Source organism: Haliotis rufescens, unplaced genomic scaffold (genome assembly GCF_023055435.1).
Source record: "Haliotis rufescens isolate VD_foot unplaced genomic scaffold, xgHalRufe1.0.p SCAF_5, whole genome shotgun sequence".
In the NCBI taxonomy this organism is placed as follows: Eukaryota; Metazoa; Mollusca; class Gastropoda; order Lepetellida; family Haliotidae; genus Haliotis; species Haliotis rufescens.
In genome coordinates, this window is record NW_025964223.1 from 19,311,026 (window position 1) to 19,336,369 (window position 25,344).

General features: G+C 41.8%; 1 protein-coding gene across 2 annotated transcripts in view; it reads left to right on the plus strand.

The window, feature by feature from the left end:
• LOC124145257 (cryptochrome-1-like) overlaps nt 1-19,490 on the plus strand; it is a 28,265-nt gene extending 8,775 nt beyond the window's left edge. The window contains exons 3-13 of one of the 2 annotated variants that reach the window (XM_046515000.2): nt 1,779-1,921; nt 2,851-3,035; nt 4,297-4,385; nt 4,829-4,969; nt 6,364-6,534; nt 7,278-7,418; nt 8,081-8,232; nt 9,752-9,951; nt 10,873-10,920; nt 11,493-11,513; nt 14,482-19,490. In XM_046515000.2, the coding sequence (XP_046370956.1) occupies nt 1,779-1,921; nt 2,851-3,035; nt 4,297-4,385; nt 4,829-4,969; nt 6,364-6,534; nt 7,278-7,418; nt 8,081-8,232; nt 9,752-9,951; nt 10,873-10,920; nt 11,493-11,513; nt 14,482-14,540 (1,350 nt within the window). In that variant the 3' untranslated portion in view covers nt 14,541-19,490. The remainder of the gene's footprint in view (nt 1-1,778; nt 1,922-2,850; nt 3,036-4,296; nt 4,386-4,828; nt 4,970-6,363; nt 6,535-7,277; nt 7,419-8,080; nt 8,233-9,751; nt 9,952-10,872; nt 10,921-11,492; nt 11,514-14,481) is intronic. The other variant, XM_046515001.2, reaches the window with a different exon arrangement.
• Nucleotides 19,491-25,344: the final 5,854 nt, after the last annotated feature.

Sequence of the window (25,344 nt, forward strand, 5' to 3'; positions counted from 1 at the left end):
ATGCACATTCAGTTTTGTTAGCTTACTGTCTGTCTGTCATTTCTTCCCCAAATTACAATTCTTAAACCTACTTCAGCTATTATCTCAAAAATGCATCACCGTGTATTAATGCGAAATCCATAGTACATAGTGTTGAGGATAAGCATGTGTTAAGCATAAAATTTTGGGAACATTGGTATGCTTCAGTTTGCAGACAACAAATTGATAAAAGCATTTTTTTTAAATGTAATGAATATAAAAATAGAGTGCGATACCAGAGAAAATAGAACATGAAACTTGTATAACTGAAGCGGTGTGCGTGATCATGTGGCACATGCTGTTTAGATGATGGTGATAACTGGTACAGTTGGTTGAAATTTCTATTTCCACTGATTTAATTCCCTGTTGTAGTAGAAATCTGCTGGTTTCTTTTTTTTCCACGGACAGAAAAATGCGCATTTTCTCACAGTTTCAAACAAATCCAAGTTGTTTGCACAGTTAACTTTGAACACCAAATATTTCAGAAATAACGTGAAAAAAATGGCGATAACTGGTTGGTGACCAGTAAATTAATCAAAGCCGACAAATATGACAAGACTGATCAACAGTCCAGGCGTAGGAATACATACTGTGGCATGTTATGAATCAGGTGATAGCTTAATTTATGCACATTACTTGACCATGTTGACACGCCCACGAAGTAAGTACTCAATCAGTGGAGAGGAACATCAACCACACTTCATTGGATCTGTCAATCAAGGCAAAAGGCAGAAGAACTGCAACTGTTACGAATCAGAACAAATAGGTCAGGGAGAAGGTGGCTGTTTCAAATGACATGATCAGCAACTGCCAGATTCAAACATTAGTTTTCTGAGAACTGGAAGATATAGTTGGGAAAATGTGAGTTAGAAATGATTGCTGGCTGGTTTTGTTCTCATTCAAGATTTCGCACTCGGTTCGAATCATAGGTCATTATGTTAAATAAATTGGTTATCCTGCATTTTTTGCACTTCTTTACAAAACATTGAGATCAATTACACTCTCACCTTTCTGGCCAATGACTTAGTGCTTTTCCTTTATGTAATCTTTGTGTGGGCCCAGTGGCTCACTTGAATAAAACTACATATCTGTTCCTGTAATCAGGGTAATAGTTTATGATAAGTCACATGGCACTCCAATCTTAATTTCTAATCTTACAGACACGCCTACACAAGACATTTTGGACACAATGGAGAAATAATATTGCATATTTTGTCCTTAGATTGTGTCAAATATGCAGGTTTTCTGCGTCAGGGTAAACCCTTGTATCACTCCTGGTGAACGAACAGACGGTAACCAAGTTGCTCAAGAAAAATGTGAAATTTCCGATTTAAACACCACTAGACATGATAGTTTAAATTTTATTTGTATTTACTGTATGGTGGGCATTGTCTTATTTGCAGAGATTTAGATTACTGTAATTGTCTTGTAAAATAAGTCGGAAATAGCAATCTCTTGTTATGTTACCGGATGTATTTTACACATGGAACACTTTGACAAGTCACAGTTGAGGCTTTCCATGGTGTTGCTATGGCGATTGCAAAACAAATGACATTTTATAGTCAAGCTACAACATATAACTTTAAGTGAGTTAAAGTATGGTAACTATGTCTCCGGTCTCTGACGACGAAGGTTTGTTTCAAGGAGTCAATTGCAGTAATCTGATGATGATTGCTGTAAATAATTTGATGCTTGGGAAGGTTTTTATAAGATGATTATGTTGAATGTTGTGTTTTTAAAATATTTTATTTTGATTTCAGGAATGGAACATTACTCATTTATCATTCGAAGAAGATCCAGAGCCATTTGGAAAAGATCGCGATGCTTCCATATGTTCCCTTGCTACCGATTGTGGGGTCAAGACTATCATCCGCACCTCGCACACACTGTACAAACTCGAGGAGTAAGTAGAACGTTGTCCATGCAGAGCTCCAGATAAGCTTTTGGTGTTGTGGGTATTTTACCCATGCATTTTAAAATCATTGGGTATCAGTAATTCTATCTGCGTATTCAAATTTCTGTTACCCACTAGTTTTTACACATGTGGGTATTTAAGTTAAATATTTAAAAACACTATTCATCTAGTCCCTGCAAACTGGTTCGTGTGGGTTCGAGAGCTTTATAGGACTCAAAAATACAACGATACTTCCACAAGAAAGTGTGATGGCAAATGATCATGATGTAACTTTCATCGTGGAGTTTGGCAAGGTTGACGGAATGCCCGTTTATAATTTCAAAATAAGTTGCTGATTTGCTAATCGAATACGCAGGGTTACTTCACAATATTTTGATAATACGCACAAGTTTTATTTTTGTAGCGTATCTGTAATGTTCGTTGCGTATTTGATACGCTTGGATTATATTTTACTGTGTATTTCTGCATTTCTGATGCGTATTTCACGCAGATACGCAGCTTATCTGGAGCTCTGCCATGTCAGCATCCCTTGTTGCAACGATGAGAGCAAGCTGATGGTGTTTCATCAGTGTTCATTTGGTTTAATTGTCACTCATGCTATCAACCACTGGTTAGCTTGGCCAGGTTGATGTGAAACTATTGTGTAAAACAACATTTATTTACCGGTTTATGCCCTCCATATTTATGTACCTCCAGCCCTCCCTCCCTCCTTCCCTCCCTCCCTTTCTCTTTCAAATCACATCCCCTTCCAAGGCAATGTTAATCAGTAACAGGCCACGTGACAGTGCTTAATTTCTCCCTTTACCCCCCTCATTCACTGTTGTTTTGTATATTTGGTTAATAAGAAGGAAAATCTATCTATGTTCCAGTTGTAGCATGAAATGCATGCTAATTTGTGCCTTAAATGCTACTTTCAGCGTTATCAAGATGAACAATAGTACACACCCACTCACGTACAAGCGGTTTCTGTCGGTGCTGGCCCAGATGAAGCCACCCCCGATGCCCGAGGAGACCATTAAGCCGGACCTGATTGGTCATTCAGTCACCCCTGTCACTCTGGACCATGATGAGAAGTATGGTGTACTTAAACTGGAAGAACTAGGTATGAGGTGAAATAGTGTTTAACGTCGCGTTCATAATTGAACTTACCGTATTCGACGTAATAAGCGCCCCACTCTAATAAGCGCCCACGGCGATATTTGCTGATATATTGGCTAGTGAAAAAGCCCAATTAGTATCCCATCCGATTGATCAATGTACACAAGACTTATTCATTCGGTATAATATGCACACATGTGTTATATGCACCCTTATTTATGGGCAATTAAATTCTGGAAAATATATATCTGTCATACATAAACATTTCAGGCTGTCAGCACAAACCACAAAATTTATCTTTCAACTATGTTTTTTTCCCACCAAAATAACATTCTAATAAGAGCCCCCTATTTCTAATTTTGAGAGCGCCCTGGGCGCTTATTACGTCGAATACGGTATATAATAAAAGCCAAAACAAGACCATTGCTTAGAGTGTTTCCCTTTTCATCATCACTCATTTCAACGCAGTGACTCCTAGGCATGATAGTCCCTCCCCTGCGATGCTTTGTTGGGAATGTATTAGGAGTGTAACAGTACGTCAAACTATCGATGTCTTGCAAATGTTTGCCCTACAATAGTACTATATCAATAGGAATTTGTAAATGTCAAACGTATTGTCAATCGAATGCATGACAAATGATAGTTTCAATAGTTGCAATAAGTTGGTTTACTTCTGTTGCTGTGTTATTGCAATAGTATGGGGTACATATGTAATACAATTACAATAGTGTGGAGTACAATTGCAATACAATTGCAATAGTGTGGGGTACAATTGCAATACTGTGAAATACAATTGCAATACAATTGTGATACAATTGCAATAGTGTGGAGTACAATTGCAATACAATTGCAATAGTGTGGAGTACAATTGCAATAGTGTGGAGAACAATTGCAATACAATTGCAATACAATTGCAATAGTATGGAGTACAATTGCAATACAAATTGCAATAGTGTGGAGTACAATTGCAATACAATTACAATAGTGTGGGGTACAACTGCAATAGTGTGGAGTACAAATGCAATACAATTGCAATAGTGAAACTAGCCCCAGTAGTTACTCCAAGAACGTAGTTCTGTTTTTGATACATATCGTTATTAAGCCAATGGAAGGCAGAACTACAGGTCGGAGAGATTTATTTTCGGTACAGTGAGGGTAGTGGATGAATTTTTTCTTATTACAGCGACTAGGGTAAACGTTGTTGAAAGTCATAACTTCAGAAACATGAGACAATTGGTGTTCCTACTAGTGTGATTCTGTTCCAGGGTTTGACATTGATGGTGTTCACCCCGTGATATTCCGAGGCGGAGAGTCAGAAGCCCTCACCAGACTGTACCGCCACCTGGAGAGGAAGGTAAGCAACACACCCGCCACCATGACCTTACACCCCTTGTCTCTAGTACTTGTTGCTCCCATGAAGGTCAGGGTCAGAATTGGTCTTCGGTGACCCATGTTTGTCGTAAGAGGCAACGTATGGGACTGAGTGGTCATGCTTACTGACTTGGTTGATGCATGTCTTCGTATTTCTTAGAACGATGCTCATTGTGTCAATCACTGGATTGTCTGAAATATTGCTGAGTGCGGCATTCAACAACAAACAAACATATACTTGTTGTAAGATCTCTGATCATGCTAATGCACTGAATAATGCTCAAAGTACTGTTTCTCACTTACTTTAGACATATCACCGAATTATGTTTGCATTTCCTTAGTTCAAGCACACTTGTATAGAAGCATACAAGGGCTGTCTGTTTTTCGAAATCTATGTTGATATTTGTATATAATACTTTTTTTCAGGCATGGGTAGCAAGTTTTGAGAAGCCAAAAATGAGTCCGCAGTCGCTATTTCCCAGTCAGACGGGACTGAGTCCATACTTGAGGTTCGGCTGTCTCTCACCGAGACTCTTCTACTGGAAACTCAGGGAATTGTACAAAAAGGTGAGAAAAGATCCTCAAGTATGTAACAGAGAACTAATAAAATCTTGTTTCGTAGTAAGGGAGTTGATTCTACTTCTGGAGTCCGACTTACACCATGTTAGTGTTTTGATATATAATTTCGCTGATTTTCACTGGTATGATGCTGACTGCGTCGTGACACATCAATCATTTACTGGCTCAGTGTCACAGGTTGGACTATTACATTACAATTGAAACATAGTGTGTCGAGAATTTTGTAACCAGGAAATCCCAGTTTGTACCAGTGCTGTTACAAGTATGTTAGACCCATGAATATCCGGGGTAGAATAGGTCTTCAGCAACCCATGCTTGCCGTAAAAGGCGACTGCTTGTCATAAGGAGCGACTAACAGGATTGGGTGGTTAGGCCTGCAGAGTTGTCATACATGTCATTGTATCCAAATTGCATGGATCGATGCTCATGATGTCAATCACTGGATTGTCTGTACCAGACTTGATTATTTACAGACTGCCATCATATAGCTGGAATATTGCTGAGTGCGACGTTAAACAACAAACAAACATGTTGGATGTTGTGAAGCTGTCTGAGTCAAGGATTTCTTGCAGATTGGGGTTGTGAGGTAGCTTTGGTGTTAAAGAGTTAGCTCATGATGATGAAGGCCTGAGTGTGATTCCTCACATGGGTACAATGTGTTAAGTCTTCCCCTTACCGTGATAATTGCTGGAATATTGCTGAAAACGGCAAAAAGCTCACTCACACACTCTTACACAGATTGTTTTGGCCATATTGTCAAAGACACTGCAGTTCACTGCAGAGTTGTGTCCCTTACTTGCACCCCAGTGTCCCAGAACCATACACGTACCAGTGAGATTCACCCAAGTGGTATAAGTATTACGTGCATCCCTTGGGCTTTCCTCCTACATTAAGCTGACAAGTCCTGATATGAGCAAGGGATTTATCTAGACATTCGGCCCTAAGTCTTCATAATATGAGGGTGAAGCTTCCCAGTTTGAATAAAAAAAATTCCCAATTCCTCAGAATTTATGGAAATTTGAACCTATGAAAATCCATGTTTGAACAATATAGTGATTTGCCTGCCAGGGGCACTTAGGTTGGAGTCGAATCCCTGGATCCTCGCCATATGCTCGTCATTTTGGGATGACCTTTCCCATGTCCTTTTGCATGACGCTCCCTAAAAAGACAAAATGCAAAAGCATTTTATATTTTATTATTAAATGACCATTTTTTCATGACCCTCCCCCAAAATGTGCATTATATTTGATGAGCCTTACCGAGAGACTGTCATTATGTTTTGGTGCCCCTCCCCTGGCTCCCTCTGCCCCACCCACCACTATAATAAATGAATGGTCCCTAAACTCAGCTCACTCACTCACTGAGTAAACTTTGTGTTTCAGGTGAAGAAAGGTAATGAACCACCTCTAGCTCTCCACGGCCAGTTGCTGTGGAGAGAATTCTTCTACACTGTGGCCACAAATAACCCTAACTTCGACACGATGATAGGAAACCCTATGTGTGTGCAGATTCCATGGGACCGCAACCCAGAGGCACTGGCCAAGTGGGCCGAGGTGAGATACCAACATTATACAATGGGTCATTACTAGTAATTATTAAACTGTAAAGATCTGGGGTAGAATAGGTCTTGAGCAACCCATTCTTGCCAAAAAGACGACTATGCTTGCCGTAAAAGGCGACTATGCTTGTCTTAAGAGGTGACTAACAGGAGCAGGTGGTCAGACTCGCTAACTTGGTTGATGCATGTCATTGTATCTGAATTGCGTGGATTGATGCTCATTATATCCATCACTTGATTTTTCTGGTCCAGACTCAATTATTTAGACTCAAGTTACCCATAAGGTCACAGATATTACCTAATTTATTTTACATCTTCTGAGAAAAAAGGCCACAGGGTAGTATAAAGAATGACCTCAAGAAATTAAGAGTTCTGAAATATCTGTGCCTCATATGTTATCATATTATCCGTAATTCTGGGTTGTGAGTATGATATTTTCAAAGTATGCACAATTCCTTTGTGGTGAAAACATTAAATTAGAGGAATAACAACAGTGAATGGTTACCTGGTAGGATGAGATGCTTATGTGGCAGCCTCACAGGCAGCGTGGGTTGTATGCTTACAAGGGAAATGAGAATGAAAAATGAAATGACTGCATTCTGATCCATAGGCCAGGGTAAAAATATCACGCTTTGAGCATGCGGATGTGGTGCATTGTAAATATGCACATTATTATTATTCACAATAAAAATATACAAAGAAGTAATATTTTTTTTTTTCCACTTCTAATTATTTAAGGGTCAGACAGGCTTCCCCTGGATCGACGCCATCATGGTGCAGCTGCGACAGGAAGGCTGGATACACCACCTGGCCCGCCACTCCGTCGCATGCTTCCTCACCCGGGGGGACCTGTGGATCTCCTGGGAGGAGGGGATGAAGGTGAGCTCCTGACACTGAACACACATGCATAGCACAGTGGGAAGTCCGGCTTAGAACTGTTTCCCAGCTTGTCGTAATAAGTGACTAAATGGATCGCGTGGTCAGGCTCGCTGACTTGGTTCATGCATGTCATCAATCCCAGTTGTGTGGATTGATGCTCATGATGTTAATCACTGGATTGTCTGGTCCAGACTCGATTATTTACAGACTGCCATCATATAGCTGGAATATTCCTGAGTGCGGCGTTGAACAACAAACAAACCAAACCATCATTGATTTATCTTGAATTCTAAACTTAGTGCTCTTGCTGGGGCAAATTGGGAAATATATGGTGATATATATTTTTTTTCATAAATGCTGAGGAATTGGGAAATTTTCACTTCAAATTGGGATTTTTTGTTATTGTCATTTGCTGCTGACTTTGGGCCCAAATAGCAGCCTCTGAGCAGGTCCAGGTAAATTATTGGTGTCTGCCATGGATTAGCTCAGAGGATTGGGCTGTACCTGCTGTGTCATTGTCTCCAGATGGTATGGATCGTTGTTCATGCCATCGACCATTAGTTTCCCTGACCCATACATACCTGAAATTGTCGTTCATGCCATCAACCATTAGTTTCCCAGGAAAGGCTGTGCAGTACATGTGTTGTTTGATGTCTGTACAGGTGTTTGACGAGCTGCTGCTGGATGCCGACTGGAGCGTCAACGCCGGCACCTGGATGTGGTTGTCCTGTAGCTCCTTCTTCCAACAGTTTTTCCATTGTTATTGTCCGGTGGGGTTTGGCAAGAGGGCGGACCCCTCAGGAAACTTTGTCAGGTAAAGTCACCTTTTGTTTTATGTACATGTTGGGCGTTGGAGTAGCCTAGTGGTTAAAGTGTGCGCTCATCACGCTGAAAACTCGGTTTCTGATTTTCCATATGGGTACAATGTATGAAGCCCATTTCTGGTGTCCCTCGCTGTGATAGTGCTGGACTATTGCTAAAAGCGGCGGCAAACCATGCTCGCTGACTTTCACTGAATTGAGGTGTCTTGAAAGCCAGAATGTTTTAATAACGCCATTTACAGATTTTTGTGAAAAATCCGGCATACAGTTGTATCAAACATTCATTGACTAATAACTACACTAAACCCTAATGTTATGTTAAAAACTTAATTCTGAATTAGTAATGGCATCATTAACATCACTTGTATCAACTGTTTATTAGCAGATCATTAACTAATAATCTCTTTTTGTAAGTTTTCCCCTAAATATTTCCCACAATTCCCTTGAGTACACATACTCGTTACATACAGTTCTCTGTCATTAGAATGTTACAACTGAATTTAAAGGCAGATTGCTGAAGGTTTAATGACACATTGATGCATCATTCAAGATGGATAAAACAACGTCCTAGTCATTAGGTTGGGGGGGGGGGGGGGGGGGGGGGGGGGATGAGATAGAAGAGACAGAATATTTTTTATGTTGCAATGTGTGCTTGTCTGTCTTTTTTAAACAATTGTAACCTATTGTCTTGCAGTTTGACCTTTTGTAAGCATTTTCGGTATGGTAGGCGCATAAGTTTGTTTTTAAGGGAGTAAAATAATAATGCTTTTCTATTTATTTATTTTTTCCACTTTCCATTTTTTCATTCAGGTAGAACCCCTACACCAATATGAACAAATATTTTACTTAAGATGAAAGTTGTCAGTTTCCCAATTGCCCAATGCTTATTGTAAGACTGGAATGAGGATTGGGTGGTCAGGCTGTCCACTCGGGCTGAACGTGTATTGTGCCCCAAGGGCATGTATGAATGATTTTGTTGCCTTCTAATTGTATGCCTTATCTGGACTGTTTACAATGCGCCTTGTTGCCATGGGGATTCCCAAAAGGTCCCCAGCAATCTATGCTGGTTGTAAGAGGCGACTTAATGGTTTGGTGGTCAGACTTGGTGACTTGTTTGATAGCGTGTCTTTGTATCCCGACGTCATGGATCGTTGCTCACGATATCAATCACTGGAATGTTGCCGAATGTGGTTGTAAGAGGTGACTTAATGGATCGGGTGGTCAGACTTGGTGACTTGTTTGATAGCGTGTCTTTGTATCCTGACGTCATGGATCGTTGCTCACGATATCAATCACTGGAATGTTGCCGAATGTGGTTGTAAGAGGTGACTTAATGGACCAGGTGGTCAGACTTGGTGACTTGTTTGATAGCGTGTCTTTGTATCCTGACGTCATGGATTGTTGCTCACGATATCAATCACTGGAATGTTGCCGAGTCTGGCATTAGAAAACAATGGTCACTTTCTACTTTTTGCAGCATGTTTTTATTTTTTAATTTCTTTTCTTCTGCAGGCACTACCTACCTGTGTTAAAAGCATTTCCAACAAAATACATCTATGAACCTTGGTTAGCTCCCGAGTCAGTACAGAAAGCAGCGAGGTGCATTGTGGGTAAAGATTACCCATTACCGATTGTGAACCATGCAGTTGTGAGTCGGACCAATCTGGAGAGGATACGACAAGTGTTCAAGAGGTTGACAGTCAAAGCTAATCGTAAGTTGAGGGAATATAGGATATGATGCAGGGATTGATGATTCTTTACATAGATGGGTGATACAATACATTGATGGGTGATAATACTATACGTAGATGGGTGATACGTTACAGAGATGGGTGATCTGATACAGAGATGGGTGATCTGATACAGTGATGGGTGATCTGGTACAGAGATGGGTGATCTGATGCAGAGATGGGTCATCTGATACAGTGATGGGTGATCTGGTACAGAGATGGGTGATCTGTCACAGAGACGAGTGATCTGATACAGTGATGGGTGATCTGATACAGAGATGGGTGATCTGTCACAGAGACGAGTGATCTGATACAGTGATGGGTGTTCTGATACAGAGATGGGTGATCTGATACAGTGATGGGTGATCTGATACAGATAGGTGATCTGTCAGAGACGAGTGATCTGATACAGTGATGGGTGATCTGATACAGTGATGGGTGATCTGATACAGTGATGGGTGATCTGATACAGAGATGGGTGATCTGATACAGAGATGGGTGATCTGTCACAGAGACGAGTGATCTGATACAGTGATGGGTGATCTGATACAGTGATGGGTGATCTGATACAGAGATGGGTGATCTGATACAGTGATGGGTGATCTGATACAGAGATGGGTGATCTGTCACAGAGACGAGTGATCTGATACAGTGATGGGTGATCTGATACAGTCATGGGTGATCTGATACAGTGATGGGTGATCTGATACAGTGATGGGTGATCTGATACAGAGATGGGTGATCTGATACAGAGACGAGTGATCTGATACAGAGATAGGTGATCTGATACAGAGACGAGTGATCTGATACAGAGATAGGTGATCTGATACAGAGATAAGTGATCTGTCACAGAGATGGGTGATCTGTTTCAAAGAAGGACTTATCCTTGCATTCCTATTTCAGTGTCCATTCCAAGAGACCTTGGGTCCCCTATTTTCAAGTATACAAAAGGTGAGTCTGAAGTTCCTGATTTCTTTACTTTAATTAAGCCCATTAATACATCCAGTATCACCTGCTCTAGAATCTTGTAATATGAAGCTTATCACTAATAATAATATACATCAATAATTAATAATGCCATATGTCTTCCTTAGCTAGCACATCATTCATGCGTGCCTGTTTCCTTAGCTAATGAAAGAAGGCCGTTTGGAACTCAAATGAGCACTAGTCCAGAATTTTATGCCCTCCCTAACACTGCATGACATATCTTGCCGAGAAATATGTAATCTGAGAGCCCATTGGCCAGAGCTCTCACTAGTTTCCCTTGCACAGGAGCCAGGCTATGTCTTGATTCGTTGGTTAAAAAATAGGGATATCATTGCAAATCGTCATATGATTGACAGGTGATTAAGGAACAAAGTGTATACAAATTGGTGAAGTATTGACGATGTCATTAAGCATATTCAGCGTGCAATGCTTAGCTCTGTTAATTAAGACTCATAGTTGCCACGGTTACACTGTACTGCCATTTTTTATGGTTACTGTGTTCCTTCAGTACGTAAGTGACTATTGTGCTATTGCAGGCCTGACAGACGTGGATGTTGGTAAGTCCTACATCATTGTTGGGCAGTATCTTGTCTAATTTGTCAAGCTCACTGACCACTTTCTGCGACGAAACATTTGCTTTCAGTGTGCTTGAGTAGTACTGTCCCTCTGCATCTGTTTTGTGAGTCCGTGATGCTAGGGTGCTCGTGTTCAGTGATGCTAGGGTGCTCGTGTTCAGTGATGCTAGGGTGCTCGTGTTCAGTGATGCTAGGGTGCTCGGGGTTCAGTGATGCTAGGGTGCTCGGGGTTCAGTGATGTCAGGGTGCTCTGGGTTCAGTGATGTCAGGGTGCTCGGTGTTCAGTGATGCTAGGGTGCTCTGGGTTCAGTGATGCTAGGGTGCTCGGGGTTCAGTGATGTCAGGGTGCTCGGTATTCAGTGATGTCAGGGTGCTCGGTGTTCAGTGATGCTAGGGTGCTCGGGGTTCAGTGATGTCAGGGTGCTCGGGGTTCAGTGATGTCAGGGTGCTCGGTGTTCAGTGATGCTAGAGTGCTCTGGGTTCACTGATGTCAGGGTGCTTGGGGTTCAGTGATGTCAGGGTGCTCGGTGTTCAGTGATGTCAGGGTGCTCGGGGTTCAGTGATGATGGGGTGCTCTGGGTCCAGTGATGCTAGGGTGCTCGGGGTTCAGTGATGTCAGGGCTCTCGGGGTTCAGTGATGCTAGGGTGCTCAGTGTTCAGTGATGTCAGGGTGCTAGGTGTTCAGTGATGCTAGGGTGCTCGTGTTCAGTGATGCTAGGGTGCTCGTGTTCAGTGATGCTAGGGTGCTCTGAGTTCAGTGATGCTAGGGTGCTCGGGGTTCAGTGATGTCAGGGTGCTCGGGGTTCAGTGATGTCAGGGTGCTAGGTGTTCAGTGATGCTAGGGTGCTCTGGGTTCAGTGATGTCAGGGTGCTCTGTGTTTAGTGATGTCAGGGTGCTCAGTGTTCAGTGATGCTAGGGTGCTCTGGGTTCAGTGATGTCAGGGTGCTCGGTGTTCAGTGATGTCAGGGTGCTCGGTGTTCAGTGATGCTAGGGTGCTCGGGGTTCAGTGATGTCAGGGTGCTCGGTGTTCAGTGATGTCAGGGTGCTTGGTGTTCAGTGATGCTAGGGTGCTCGGGGTTCAGCGATGTCAGGGTGCTCGGTGTTCAGTGATGTCAGGGTGCTCGGTGTTCAGTGATGCTAGTGTGCTCGGGGTTCAGTGATGTCAGGGTGCTCGGTGTTCAGTGATGTCAGGGTGCTCGGTGTTCAGTGATGCTAGGGTGCTCGGGGTTCAGTGATGTCAGGGTGCCCGGTGTTCAGTGATGCTAGGGTGCTCTGGGTTCAGTGATGCTAGGGTGCTCTGGGTTCAGTGATACTAGGGTGCTCGTGTTCAGTGATGCTAGGGTGCTCCGGGTTCAGTGATGTCAGGGTGCTCGGTGTTCAGTGATGTCAGGGTGCTCGGTGTTCAGTGATGCTAGGGTCCTTGGGGTTCAGTGATGTCAGGGTGCTTGGTGTTCAGTGATGCTAGAGTGCTCTGGGTTCCGTGATGCTAGGGTGCTCGTGTTCAGTGATGCTAGGGTGCTCGGGGTTCAGTGATGTCAGGATGCTCGGGGTTCAGTGATGTCAGGGTGCTCGGTGTTCAGTGATGCTAGGGTGCTCGGGGTTCAGTGATGTCAGGGTGCTCGGTGTTCAGTGATGTCAGGGTGCTCTGGGTTCAGTGATGCTAGGGTGCTCGGGGTTCAGTGATGCTAGGGTGCTCAGTGTTCAGTGATGTCAGGGTGCTCGGGGTTCAGTGATGCTAGGGTGCTCGGGGTTCAGTGATGCTAGGGTGCTTGGGGTTCAGTCATGCTAGGGTGCTCGTGTTCAGGGATGCTAGGGTGCTCTGGGTTCAGTGATGCTAGGGTGCTCGGGGTTCAGTGATGCTAGGGTGCTAGGTGTTCAGTGATGCTAGAGTGCTCGTGTTCAGTGATGCTAGGGTGCTCTGGGTTATGTGATGCTAGGGTGCTCGTGTTCAGTGATGCTAGGGTGCTCTGGGTTCAGTGATGCTAGGGTGCTCGTGTTCAGTGATGCTAGGGTGCTTGGGGTTCAGTCATGCTAGGGTGCTCTGGGTTCAGTGATGCTAGGGTACTCTGGGTTCAGTGATGCTAGGGTGCTTGGTGTTCAGTGATGCTACGGTGCTCGTGTTCAGTGATGCTAAGGTGCTCGGGGTTCAATGATGCTAGGGTGCTCGTGTTCAGTGATGCTAGGGTGCTCGGGGTTCAGTGATGCTAGGGTGCTCTGGGTTCAGTGATGCTAGGGTACTCTGGGTTCAGTGATACTAGGGTGCTTGGGGTTCAGTGATGCTAGGGTGCTCTGTGTTCAGTGATGCTAGGGTGCTCTGTGTTCAGTGATGCTAGGGTGCTCTGTGTTCAGTGATGCTAGGGTGCTCGGGGTTCAGTGATGCTAGGGTGCTCGTGTTCAGTGAAGCTAGGGTGCTTGGGGTTCAGTGATGCTAGGGTGCTAGGTGTTCAGTGATGCTAGAGTGCTCATGTTCAGTGATGCTAGGGTGCTCTGGGTTATGTGATGCTAGGGTGCTCGGTGTTCAGTGATGCTAGGGTGCTCGGTGTTCAGTGATGCTAGGGTGCTCTGGGTTCAGTGATGCTAGGGTGTTCAGTGATGCTAGGGTGCTCTGGGTTCAGTGATGCTAGGGGGCTCTGGGTTCAGTGATGCTAGGGTGCTTGGTGTTCAGTGATGCTACGGTGCTCGGGGTTCAATGATACTACCACGGTTATATAGCATACCATTATACAGCAGGTGGAGAATAGTTCACGGGTATTCATCAAAATTGAATGGAGATAAGATACACTGGATAAGTGAGGGTGTAGTTGTCATTTTGTGTGTCATTTAACAAATGTTCACTCACTCAAGAGAGTTATGGTGAGATAGCCAAGTAGCAAGTAGTAGCATCATTATCTTGTCCCTCTAAGAACCCCGACTGACTGCCATTATTCATTGTGTGCATATACATTTCAGAAGCATCTCAGGCGGGGATAAAGGCCCACCCACACACAGAGGAAGGCACTGCCCACTGATGGACAAGGCTTCAGCTGTGGTTGCAGTTCCTCCTGGGATCCAGCAGAATAGTTGCCAAGATTTTGGAACTATGCCAGAACATTCTCACAACCCGGTTTTGTGACAGAACATTCTTACATTCAAGGACTGTGACAGAACAGTCTCACAACCTTGATGTGTGCCAGAACATTCTCACAACCTGGATGTGTGCCAGAATATTCTTACATCCACAGACTGTGCCAGAACATTCTCACAACCCAGATGTGTGCCAGATCATTCTTACATCCACAGACTGTGCCAGAACATTCTCACAACCCGGATGTGTGCCAGATCATTCTTACATCCACAGACTGTGCCAGAACATTCTCACAACCCGGATGTGTGCCAGAACATTCTCACAACCCGGATGTGCGCCAGAACATTCTTACATCCACAGACTGTGCCAGAACATTCTCACAACCTGGATGTGTGCCAGAACATTCTTACATCCAAGGACTGTGGCAGAACATTCTTACATCCACAGACTGTGCCAGAACATTCTCACAACCTGGATGTGTTCCAGAACATTCTCATAACCCGGATGTGTGCCAGAACATTCTTACATCCACAGACTGTGCCAGAACATTCTCACAACCCGGATGTGTGCCAGAACATTCTCACAACCTGGATGTGTGCCAGAACATTCTTACATCCACAGACTGTGCCAGTACATTCTCACAACCCGGATGTGTGCCAGAACATTCTTACATCCAAGGACTGTGCCAGAGCATTCTTACATCCAAGACCTGTGCCAGAACATTCTCAACATTCGGAAGTAGGATGTGAACACTTTCACCTCTCGAGCTGTGATGGAACACTCTCACATTGAATAACTGTGAACAACATCCACACCTCTCAGAATTATTCTGTAACATTCTCACATCCCAGAACTGTGGTTGAATCTTCTCACATCCCAGAATTGTGCTAAAACAGTCTCACATCTCGGAATTGTGCTGAAACATTCTCACATCTCGGAATTGTAGTGGAACATTCTCATATCCCAGATCTGTGATGGAACATTCTCACATCCCAGAACCGTGTTGGCACTTTTCTGAACCAGAACAGGAACTTATCCGATCTCAGAACTGTTGCGAAGAATTTGATCACATCTCTGATAAGAGCCAATGCATACCACATTTCAGACAAGGGACAGAATGTTTCACATCTAAGCTGTTTTGCCAGAACATATATTTGTGCTTGTATGTTCCCCTGTTAGTCCCAGAACTCTTTCACATTTCAGAACAATGACCAAGATGACTGGCAACGCATTTCACCTCATACCCAGACTGCCAGAACATTGTGTGACATTTTTAAAGCTGGGAGCATCATTGGACAGAAGAAGAGTTTATGTGCGCTGCTTCACACAGGTGTTGCACAATGAATAAAATGTAACAGGAAATGGGTGTGTGGTAAAATACGATACAGTCCCAAGACCAATCTCGCTGCATACTCTTTTGCATTTTTATTTTGATCCCCAATCAGTTAGTTTTGAAGGAAACTGTTCACAGCTTGCAATATCCATCTGCAGCTTAAACTGTATTGACAGCTCCAGTTGTCTCCCTTTGGCATGTATGAGTTATATGGCCTTGTGGGTTGGAATGGAGTTGTCTCAAAGTGCACTAAACTGTTATGAACCCTGCGGCCATATGTTGCACTGCTCCTGGTGTTTCCATGACAACTGTTCCAAATCGTGTGACAGACTTAACAGAACTGTAACATGCATAATCATCTTCCATAATCACACTCAAGATATGATAGATACTCTGGGGTTACGTATCAATGATGTCATAATTCTAACAATGGCCATTAAGCATAAATACTGCCATTACAGGATTGTTATTTATTATTGTACAATAATCAGTCAAATCAAATTCAACGAGGTCAAAGGTCACAAAACTATGGCAAACATTGTCCTTGAACTCATTTCCAGACGACAGCCAACAATGCAATGAGAAACTTCGGTCACATCTCACTGGTCAACAAATGACTTCAGGTCAAGCTCAATTGGCAAATGAAAAATGTCACTAATCAGCCTCATGCTGTGCCTTAAGACGACTTCAAGACGACATCTTCAACAAATACTGATTGTAAAAAAAACTTCCAGTTTAGTGGAGATATCTGTACCAGAGACCGTATACCGATATCGGTAATATGGTCTCTGTCTGTACTTACAGATTAGTCATGCAAATACTGAATACACAAATATCAATATGAATTTTATGATCAAATAGGTAAATGAATGTCAAGGCATATACATTGTTATCACAATAAGACAACTATAAAAAATATTGACTCGTGAAGTTGTGACTATTAGTCTGTGGGAAATTAGCATGTAACTCCCCTGTGGCAGCCATGTTGAAATGAAGGGTAGACAATTATTGTATATTCTTACCAATGTTGATATGTTTACATATGTATATTAATTGTCTTGCTTCAGTGTGAAAACTTGATCACGTGTGAAGTATGTGATACCTGTAGCATTATTTGTTTGTAAAGGTACGTTTATTGTAGATATGCCATATTCCTTGTTTATTATTATGTTGTGTGGAAAGTAGTTTGTGTTAATGTACTTAACCAAACTCCTTACTAACAGTAAGAAAAAGGAGGACACTGTGTCATACTCGGTGATATGTTCGTAAATCAGCTGAACACTTCGCACCTTATAAGGTATGTCGCTAAGCCCGTAGTCATTCTACTTTTAAGAACTACGCAAGATGCTAGAGGGGAAGGTGTTCAGCGCTTCCTTCTGTACATCAAGTCGCTCATCAAAAGTGCCTGAGTAAACGTCCACTTATCCTGCATTTACTTGGGACCTACTTTTTTTTAGGGTTAAGTGATAAGTATTTAGTGTATGGTGAAACCGAAGTCTAGAAATGACCTTGTATCTGAGATAGAATTAGCTTGTGTCTGTCGCCATTCATCTGGCCTTAGGGGGCACAGGTGGCTCAGTCGTCTAAGGTGTCGCGATTCGCTGTGCAGAGTTGCGTCCCTTGGGCACACCGGACACCTATGATTGTGGCTTCGAATCCCACTTCGCCCCGATTATTGTTTCTAGGTTTGTCAGCACCATACCCGTGCTTGTGGGTTTCACCGAAGTGGTAAACGTCCGACACCTGCATCACTTTGGGCTTTCTACAAGCCTCAGGCCAATGGGTGAGCTTTTATTTCCGTCCCTGATATAAGACTTGCATACTGTGTTCATTCATGATATACTACTCCACTTTTTATATTTTTCCATGAGGCACGAAAATGATGATCATAATATGTCAAGTGTAATATTTAAATATACTACTCAAAAGAAGTTAAGGATCACCCGATTCTTTCATAATGGTAAAGTAAATCTGTCATGACATGAGAGATTAACTATAGTAATATGAAAGAATCAGGTGATCCTTATCTTCTTTTGAGTAGTATAGAATGGCATGTCTGATTATCCCTATCGAATATTGAGTAGGAGACAGTGCAAACTAAGATATAATTATGAGTATTGTATTAACAAATACAGATAAGTATACACAGCATTACACAGAACTAAACAAGTTACATTGTGCATGTGTTGGACTTTGACCATTATGCTGTTTCGCTTTGTCTTGTTTGAAAAGTTCAATCATCATATTGACACTTATCATGTATTACGTCTTTTATCGAGCATATGTTGCCTGATACTTTGTACCATTCCTACATGCATTTATATATCATTCTTACCATGGTGGATCATGAATTGCATATGTACACATTTTGGTTGGTTTGTTGTTAATGCCGCACTCAGCAATATTCCAGCTATATGATGGCGGTCTGTAAATAATCGATTCTGGACCAGACAATCCAGTATTTGACATCATGAGCATCGATCCACGCAATTGGGATACAATGGCATGCATCAACCAAGTCAGCGAGCCTGACCACCCAATTCCACTAGTCACCCTTTGCAGCAAGCATGAGTTGCTGAAGACCTATAAAACCCTAAATATTTGCAGAATATTTTTCTCAGAACCATAATTATTATATTCCTGATGGAGAAAGTGGCCATTGTCTTCCTTTGTCTTTATATTTAATTTTTGTAGTGAGTTACTCAGCAAACTTTGACTACCAATGACAGACATTGCAGGAATGAAAGATAAACTGTCGCATATGTAAGCAAGTGAAAGTTGAAACTCATAAGGCCAGCTAGTCCCCCTGGCCAACAGTATTTTAGACTTTTTTACGCACTGGATGTCAAGTCGCTAATGAATAATGTGCCTTGTGAAACGACCTTCAGTATCCAGTGTTTCAGTATACAAATGTACAGAAACAAAATTATGATCCTCACCCCTAATGCTTGTCATATTTTTGGATGACCCTTCCTGAAACGTCAAAATGGAAAAGAACTTATTATGAGAACTCCCCATGAGACATATTTGAGTCATATTTTTTAGTTTACTACCCCCTCCCCTCTGACCCGCCCCCCACCCCTCTGACCCACCCCCTCCTATTATGAATGACCAGTCCCTTGGGTGGACCAGATAGTAGGATTGTGGATTCCAATCCCAGTGTTGCCCCAATTGTTTCTGGGTTTGCCAACATCTTCGTGCATTTGGGGTATGACAAGTAGACGTTGAAAACACTGTGCATTCATCACACATAGAGCAACTCGCCATGATGTAACTAAAGTCATGTAAATTCGTGGTCATGCCTTAACAATGACGTAATTAGGCAGACAAGGACCAACAAGGAGACCTGAGTTGCCATAGTGACCAAGTGTGTAATCATCTGTATTCCTGTTTTTTTTTGTACAAATACTCTCTAATATATTGTGGCCAATAGATCTATTTTTGTACAGAAATTCCTAACGTAAGACTGTTGGATATTGATGCATAACATGAGAGCTCTTCTGTAATTGTCATTGATTGTACCTGTTGTTATTTTGGTGATAATAAAATTGTTAAGTGGTACTCATATAATTTTGTTTTTGACTGAAGAACAATGAGTATACCCAATGTACCCCTTCATTAGAGGGGGCAGGGGTGGCCCAGTGGTCTAAGGTGCCGCAATTTGCTGCGCAGAGTTGCATCCCTTGGGCATGCCAGAAACCTATGATTGTGGGTTTGAATCCCGGTTCGCCCCAATTATGTTTCTAGGTTTTTCAGCACCATACCCATGCTCGTGGGTTTCACCAAAGTGGTAAATGTCTAAGACCTGCATCACTTCTTGCTTTCCTCCCACATTAATAATACTGGAATACTGTTAGCGGCGTTAAACACAGTTCACTCACTCACTCCATTAGATAGCCTCGTGGTTAAAGCATTCCCTGGTGGCACCGAAAGATGTTGCCTCTCTTGTGACGGAATAGGTCCCCAGTGCCACTTGCCTCTCTTGTGACGGAATAGGTCCCCAGTGCCACTTGCCTCTCTCGTGACGGGATAGGTCCCCAGTGCCACTTGCCTATCTCTTGACAGAATAGGTCCCCAGTGCCACTTGCCTATCTTGTGACGGAATAGGTCCCCAGTGCCACTTGCCTCTCTCGTGACGGAATAGGTCCCCAGTGCCACTTGCCTATCTCTTGACAGAATAGGTCCCCAGTGCCACTTGCCTATCTTGTGACGGAATAGGTCCCCAGTGCCACTTGCCTATCTCTTGACAGAATAGGTCCCCAGTGCCTCTTGCCTCTCTCGTGACGGAATAGGTCCCCAGTGCCACTTGCCTCTCTCGTGACGGAATAGGTCCCCAGTGCCACTTGCCTCTCTTGTGACAGAATAGGTCCCCAGTGCCCCTTGCCTCTCTCCCATGTCAGAATAGGTCCCAATATGTTTGTCTTCAAGTTCAAAGTGAATATATTCAACACCATCACAAAAACACATTTCAAAACTAATATGTTTATTTATACAGATAATAAAAAAAACAACAAGAATGACTGACTGTAAGCCACAAAGCTCTTGTTGGCTTAATGTCTAACATTGCAAAGATGAGAGCAAAATGACATGAACACAACCACAGATTACATGAGATTGACATTACATAACAAGATGCCATTGATCCAGGGGACTTTACCTTCCACAGCTTGAGAATAACATGTAGATGGGAAAATTCCTATCTGTATTGTATTCTAAAATATCTAGTGTCTCAAATTTGTCAAATAATAATCAATGGCAGAATCCGTCCCCAAACATCAATAGAAGAAACAATCTTGAACACAATATCACATGGCAGTAAATCCAGACACCAGAAGACTGTAATGTCTGTAAGTGACCATTTTGGACACGACCTTCTCTGCAAATATTTTTCAAAACAATCTGAAATTAGCATTTAGCAACACGCTTAGCTCACTACAGAAGGTTGATCAACCTGTATCTGACTCTCAATATAGGCATTAGTTTGGAAGACAAGGTGGCTATGGCATTGAGAACAGGTCTTTGTAGGAATGCGAGTTTGTAAATGATGTTTTATGCCATGGTCAGTAAATACTCAATACCAGTGGTGATCAACACTGACTTGGTGTGTTGACATCCAATCCAACTAGTCACACATTGTGACCACCCAATCCACAATAACATGTCTGGTACTATCGATCTATCATATCCCCACTGTAACATATGAACACCCATGGTATGACTATGTCATCCCCACTGTAACATTTGAATACCCATGGCATATCTATCTCATCCCCACTGTAACATATGAATACCCATGGCATATCTATCTCATCCTTTCTGTAACACATGAATACCCATGGTATATCTATCTTATCCCCACTGTAACATATGAATACCCATGGTATGAATATCTCATCCTTTCTGTAACACATGAATACCCATGGCATATCTATCTCATCCCCACTGTAACATATGAATACCCATAGTATGACTATGTCATCCTTTCTGTAACATATGAATACCCATGGTATATCTATGTTATCCCCACTGAAACATATGAATACCCATGGTATGACTATCTCATCCCTTCTGTAACATATGAATACCCATGGTATATCTATCTCATCCCCACTGAAACATATGAATACCCATGGTATGACTATCTCATCCTTTCTGTAACACATGGATACCCATGTTATATCTATCTTATCCACACTGAAATATATGAATACCCATGGTATATCTATCTCATCCCTTCTGTAACATATGGATACCCATGGCATATCCATGATATTCCCACTGAAACACATGAACACCCATGGTTTGTCTATCTTAAACCTATAACACATGAAAACCAATGGCATCTTGGTCTAAACCCAGCTCAGTTAACCCTTGGATATCTCATGAAACAGTGAGGGATCTACTTACAAACACTACTTGCCACTGAGCTGCCAATAGGGTAGCCACAATGAGGAGTTAACTCAGATACTATCTGCTTCAAAACTAAAAACTTCTCATGGCCTAAGAATGGTACTCAACATTTGATAGGGATATTGAAATTATTCCATTCTCTACTACACTGATTACTTATGATGTATGCAAATAGTTGTAACTAAGGCCTTTTATTTCTTATTAGTTGGTCTAAAACAAAAGGCCTTAAGTTCAATGTAGGTGGTCAAAACATTAAAAATAATAAAAACTCAACTTCCAGATTAGTACTGGTATTAATCAATAGAAAACAAACATGTAGTTGATACCATCACAGAAGTATGTTTGTTTGTTGTTTAACGCCACACTCAGCAATATTCCAGCTATATGACGGCGGTCCGTAAATAATCGAGTCTGGACCAGACAATCCAGTGATTAATATCATGAGCATTGATCCACACAATTGGGACCAATGACATGCATCAACTAAGTCAGCGAGCCTGACCACCCGATCCCGTTAGTCGCCTCTTACAACATGTATAGTCGCCCTTTACAGCAAGCATGGGTTGCTGAAGACCTATTCTACCCTGGATCTTCACAGGCCGGAAGTCTGTTTGTGAAACAATACCAAAAGATACTGGATTGTTTTTTATTAGCATAAATATCCTAAAAAATAATATTCACTATTTCTTATGAACAGCGGTGATAAAATCTTGCATTTTTCTCATTGTAAATTGTAAAACAGATTTGTGAAATTCTGCGAGTCAAAAGACATTATAATTTTTTTTCTGATTTCAGTTGTTTTTGGGTCACTCATTCTCATAAACCAACTAAAAATTGTATAAGGCCTAATGTGTACATACCGGGTCATATGAAATAGGTCAGTATCCCTATCGAACATTGAGTAAATCACCCACATAAGCTGAGACGGAAACTTCAAAGTTGAAATATATAGGTCAGGGAAAATACTACATTGTAAACAGTCATCACATAAACATCATTTGAGAATAACAAAACTATCACCATAACATTGTTTTTCACAGATCCTAAAATCCATCACAACATAAACATGGACTACTGATCGGGGCAGACAAGTATTTAACAGTGCCTAGAAAACAAGTGGTCTATATGTACATTCTTACAACTATATACATCAGTCAGGCCCAAATTTGCATTGGTTCTGTGCAAGCTTTGTGTACATGCATTACCCTCAAAACAAGTCAATCTCTTATGGACACATTGCGCACTTGAATTCACTACCACAAACATACTGGTACCACATTACACCACATGATTACAAATGTATGCATGCTTACAAATGTATGCATGATTACAAACGTATGCATCCTTACAAACATAAGCATGATTACAAATGTATGCATGCTTACAAATGTATGCATGCTTACAAATGTATGCATGATTACAAACGTATGCATCCTTACAAACATAAGCATGATTACAAATGTATGCATGCTTACAAATGTATGCATGCTTACAAATGTATGCATGATTACAAACGTATGCATCCTTACAAACATAAGCATGATTACAAATGTATGCATGCTTACAAATGTATGCATGATTACAAACGTATGCATCCTTACAAACATAAGCATGATTACAAATGTATGCATGCTTACAAATGTATGCATGATTACAAACGTATGCATCCTTACAAACATAAGCATGATTACAAATGTATGCATGCTTACAAATGTATGCATGGTTACAAATGTATGCATGATTACAAACGTATGCATGATTACAAATGTATGCATGCTTACAAACGTAAGCATGATTACAAACATATGCTTGATTACAAATCATGCATGATTACAAATGTATGCATGCTTACAAATGTAAGAATGATTACAAATGTATGCAGCAAGGGACCTGTCACTTATGATAGGGGAGATAATCAGATAAAACAATGATAGGGTTGGGAAGTTAGACACAATTTTATGGATAACAACTTCCTTAATACTGTACAAAGCGACATTTTGGTAAAGATCCTTATACCGTTGTCAAGCAGGACAAACAGGACTGCTTGACAACGGTATAATGATCTATACCGAAATGTCACTTTTTACAGTATTAAAGAAGTTATCCATAAAATTGTGTCTACCTTGTCACCCGTCAACTTCTAAGTAATGCCTATCAAACAAGATAGGGTTGGGTCTTAAAAAACAAACCTAAACAATGTGGAATTTCATGAATTAGATATTGCACTCCCGATTCGCTGCGCAGTTAATGCAAACCCGCACCCATCTGGAAATTTTTTAAAGTCATCTATTTTTGATATACTCACTTGCAAAAGAAACGTAAACCATAGAAACATATGGAGAAGTATGTACGTTAAGAAGAGATGTTTCAAGTGTGTACCAATTAATAACATAACTAACAATCAGTCAAGTGTTGCCACAGTGTCTTTATTCTTATCACGATATGTAGCACGTGATTTCGATACTTTACACACTAATTGTCAAAATTACAAACGGTGCATCTCGAGTCATGGATCTATGATGTCACACGTGATGCGTTCACGTTCGGTTCACATGACAGTATGTTCATTTGTGCATTGAACCAATCTAATATCTCTTGAATATGAGTAAGTCTTCATACATTAACATGTATGGTATTCATGTTTCTTTTGGCAGTGAGTACACTTACAGATGAGATATCTGTTCCATCCCAAAGAGTGAGCCAGTGAGTGAGTTGGGTTAAACGCCGATTTTAACAGCATTACAGTTATATCAAGGTGTGTCAGCTTAATGTGGGAGGAAAGCCCGAAGTGATGCAGGTCTCAGACGTTTACCACTTCAGTGAAACCCACGAGCACGGGTATGGTGCTGACAAACCCAGAAACATAATCGGGGCAAACTGGGATTCGAACCCAGGATCATAGGTTTCTGGCATGCCCAAGGGACGCAACTCTGCACAGCTAATCGCAGCGCCTTAGACGACTGGGCCACTAGTGGTCCCCCTCCCCCAAAGACATGACAGGCCCCTCAGCAGGGATGATATAGAATGCACATACAGGGAGGGTGGGGGAGGCAGAGCTCAAACTGACGCCCTACCGATTCACCTGTTGCATCAAGAACATATTAACAGTTGCAGGAATCACTGCCAGGCATTGTCACAGCATAAGTACCCAAGGTAAGTGAAACATGATTTGGGGAAGGATATTCATACAAATATTCAATAATGAAAAACAGTGAAACATTTTCACTTTGACATTGCTGGAACTTGACAGGAAAATACAACCATGGTACCCCGCTTGTTTGTTCATACCACAAACCACCTTTACCGTATTCTCCGTATTAAGCACCCTGTTACAAGAAGCGCCGTTTGGACCAATAAGCACCCCTTGATCAAATTCAAGACCAATCTGCAAGAAATCTTTAAAGGCAATTCGACTAAGACCAAACATTGAAATGAAAGCCATATTTTCCTGTGTAAACCACAGAAAACAGTAGCAAAGAAAGAATATATAATTGCCTAGAAACTA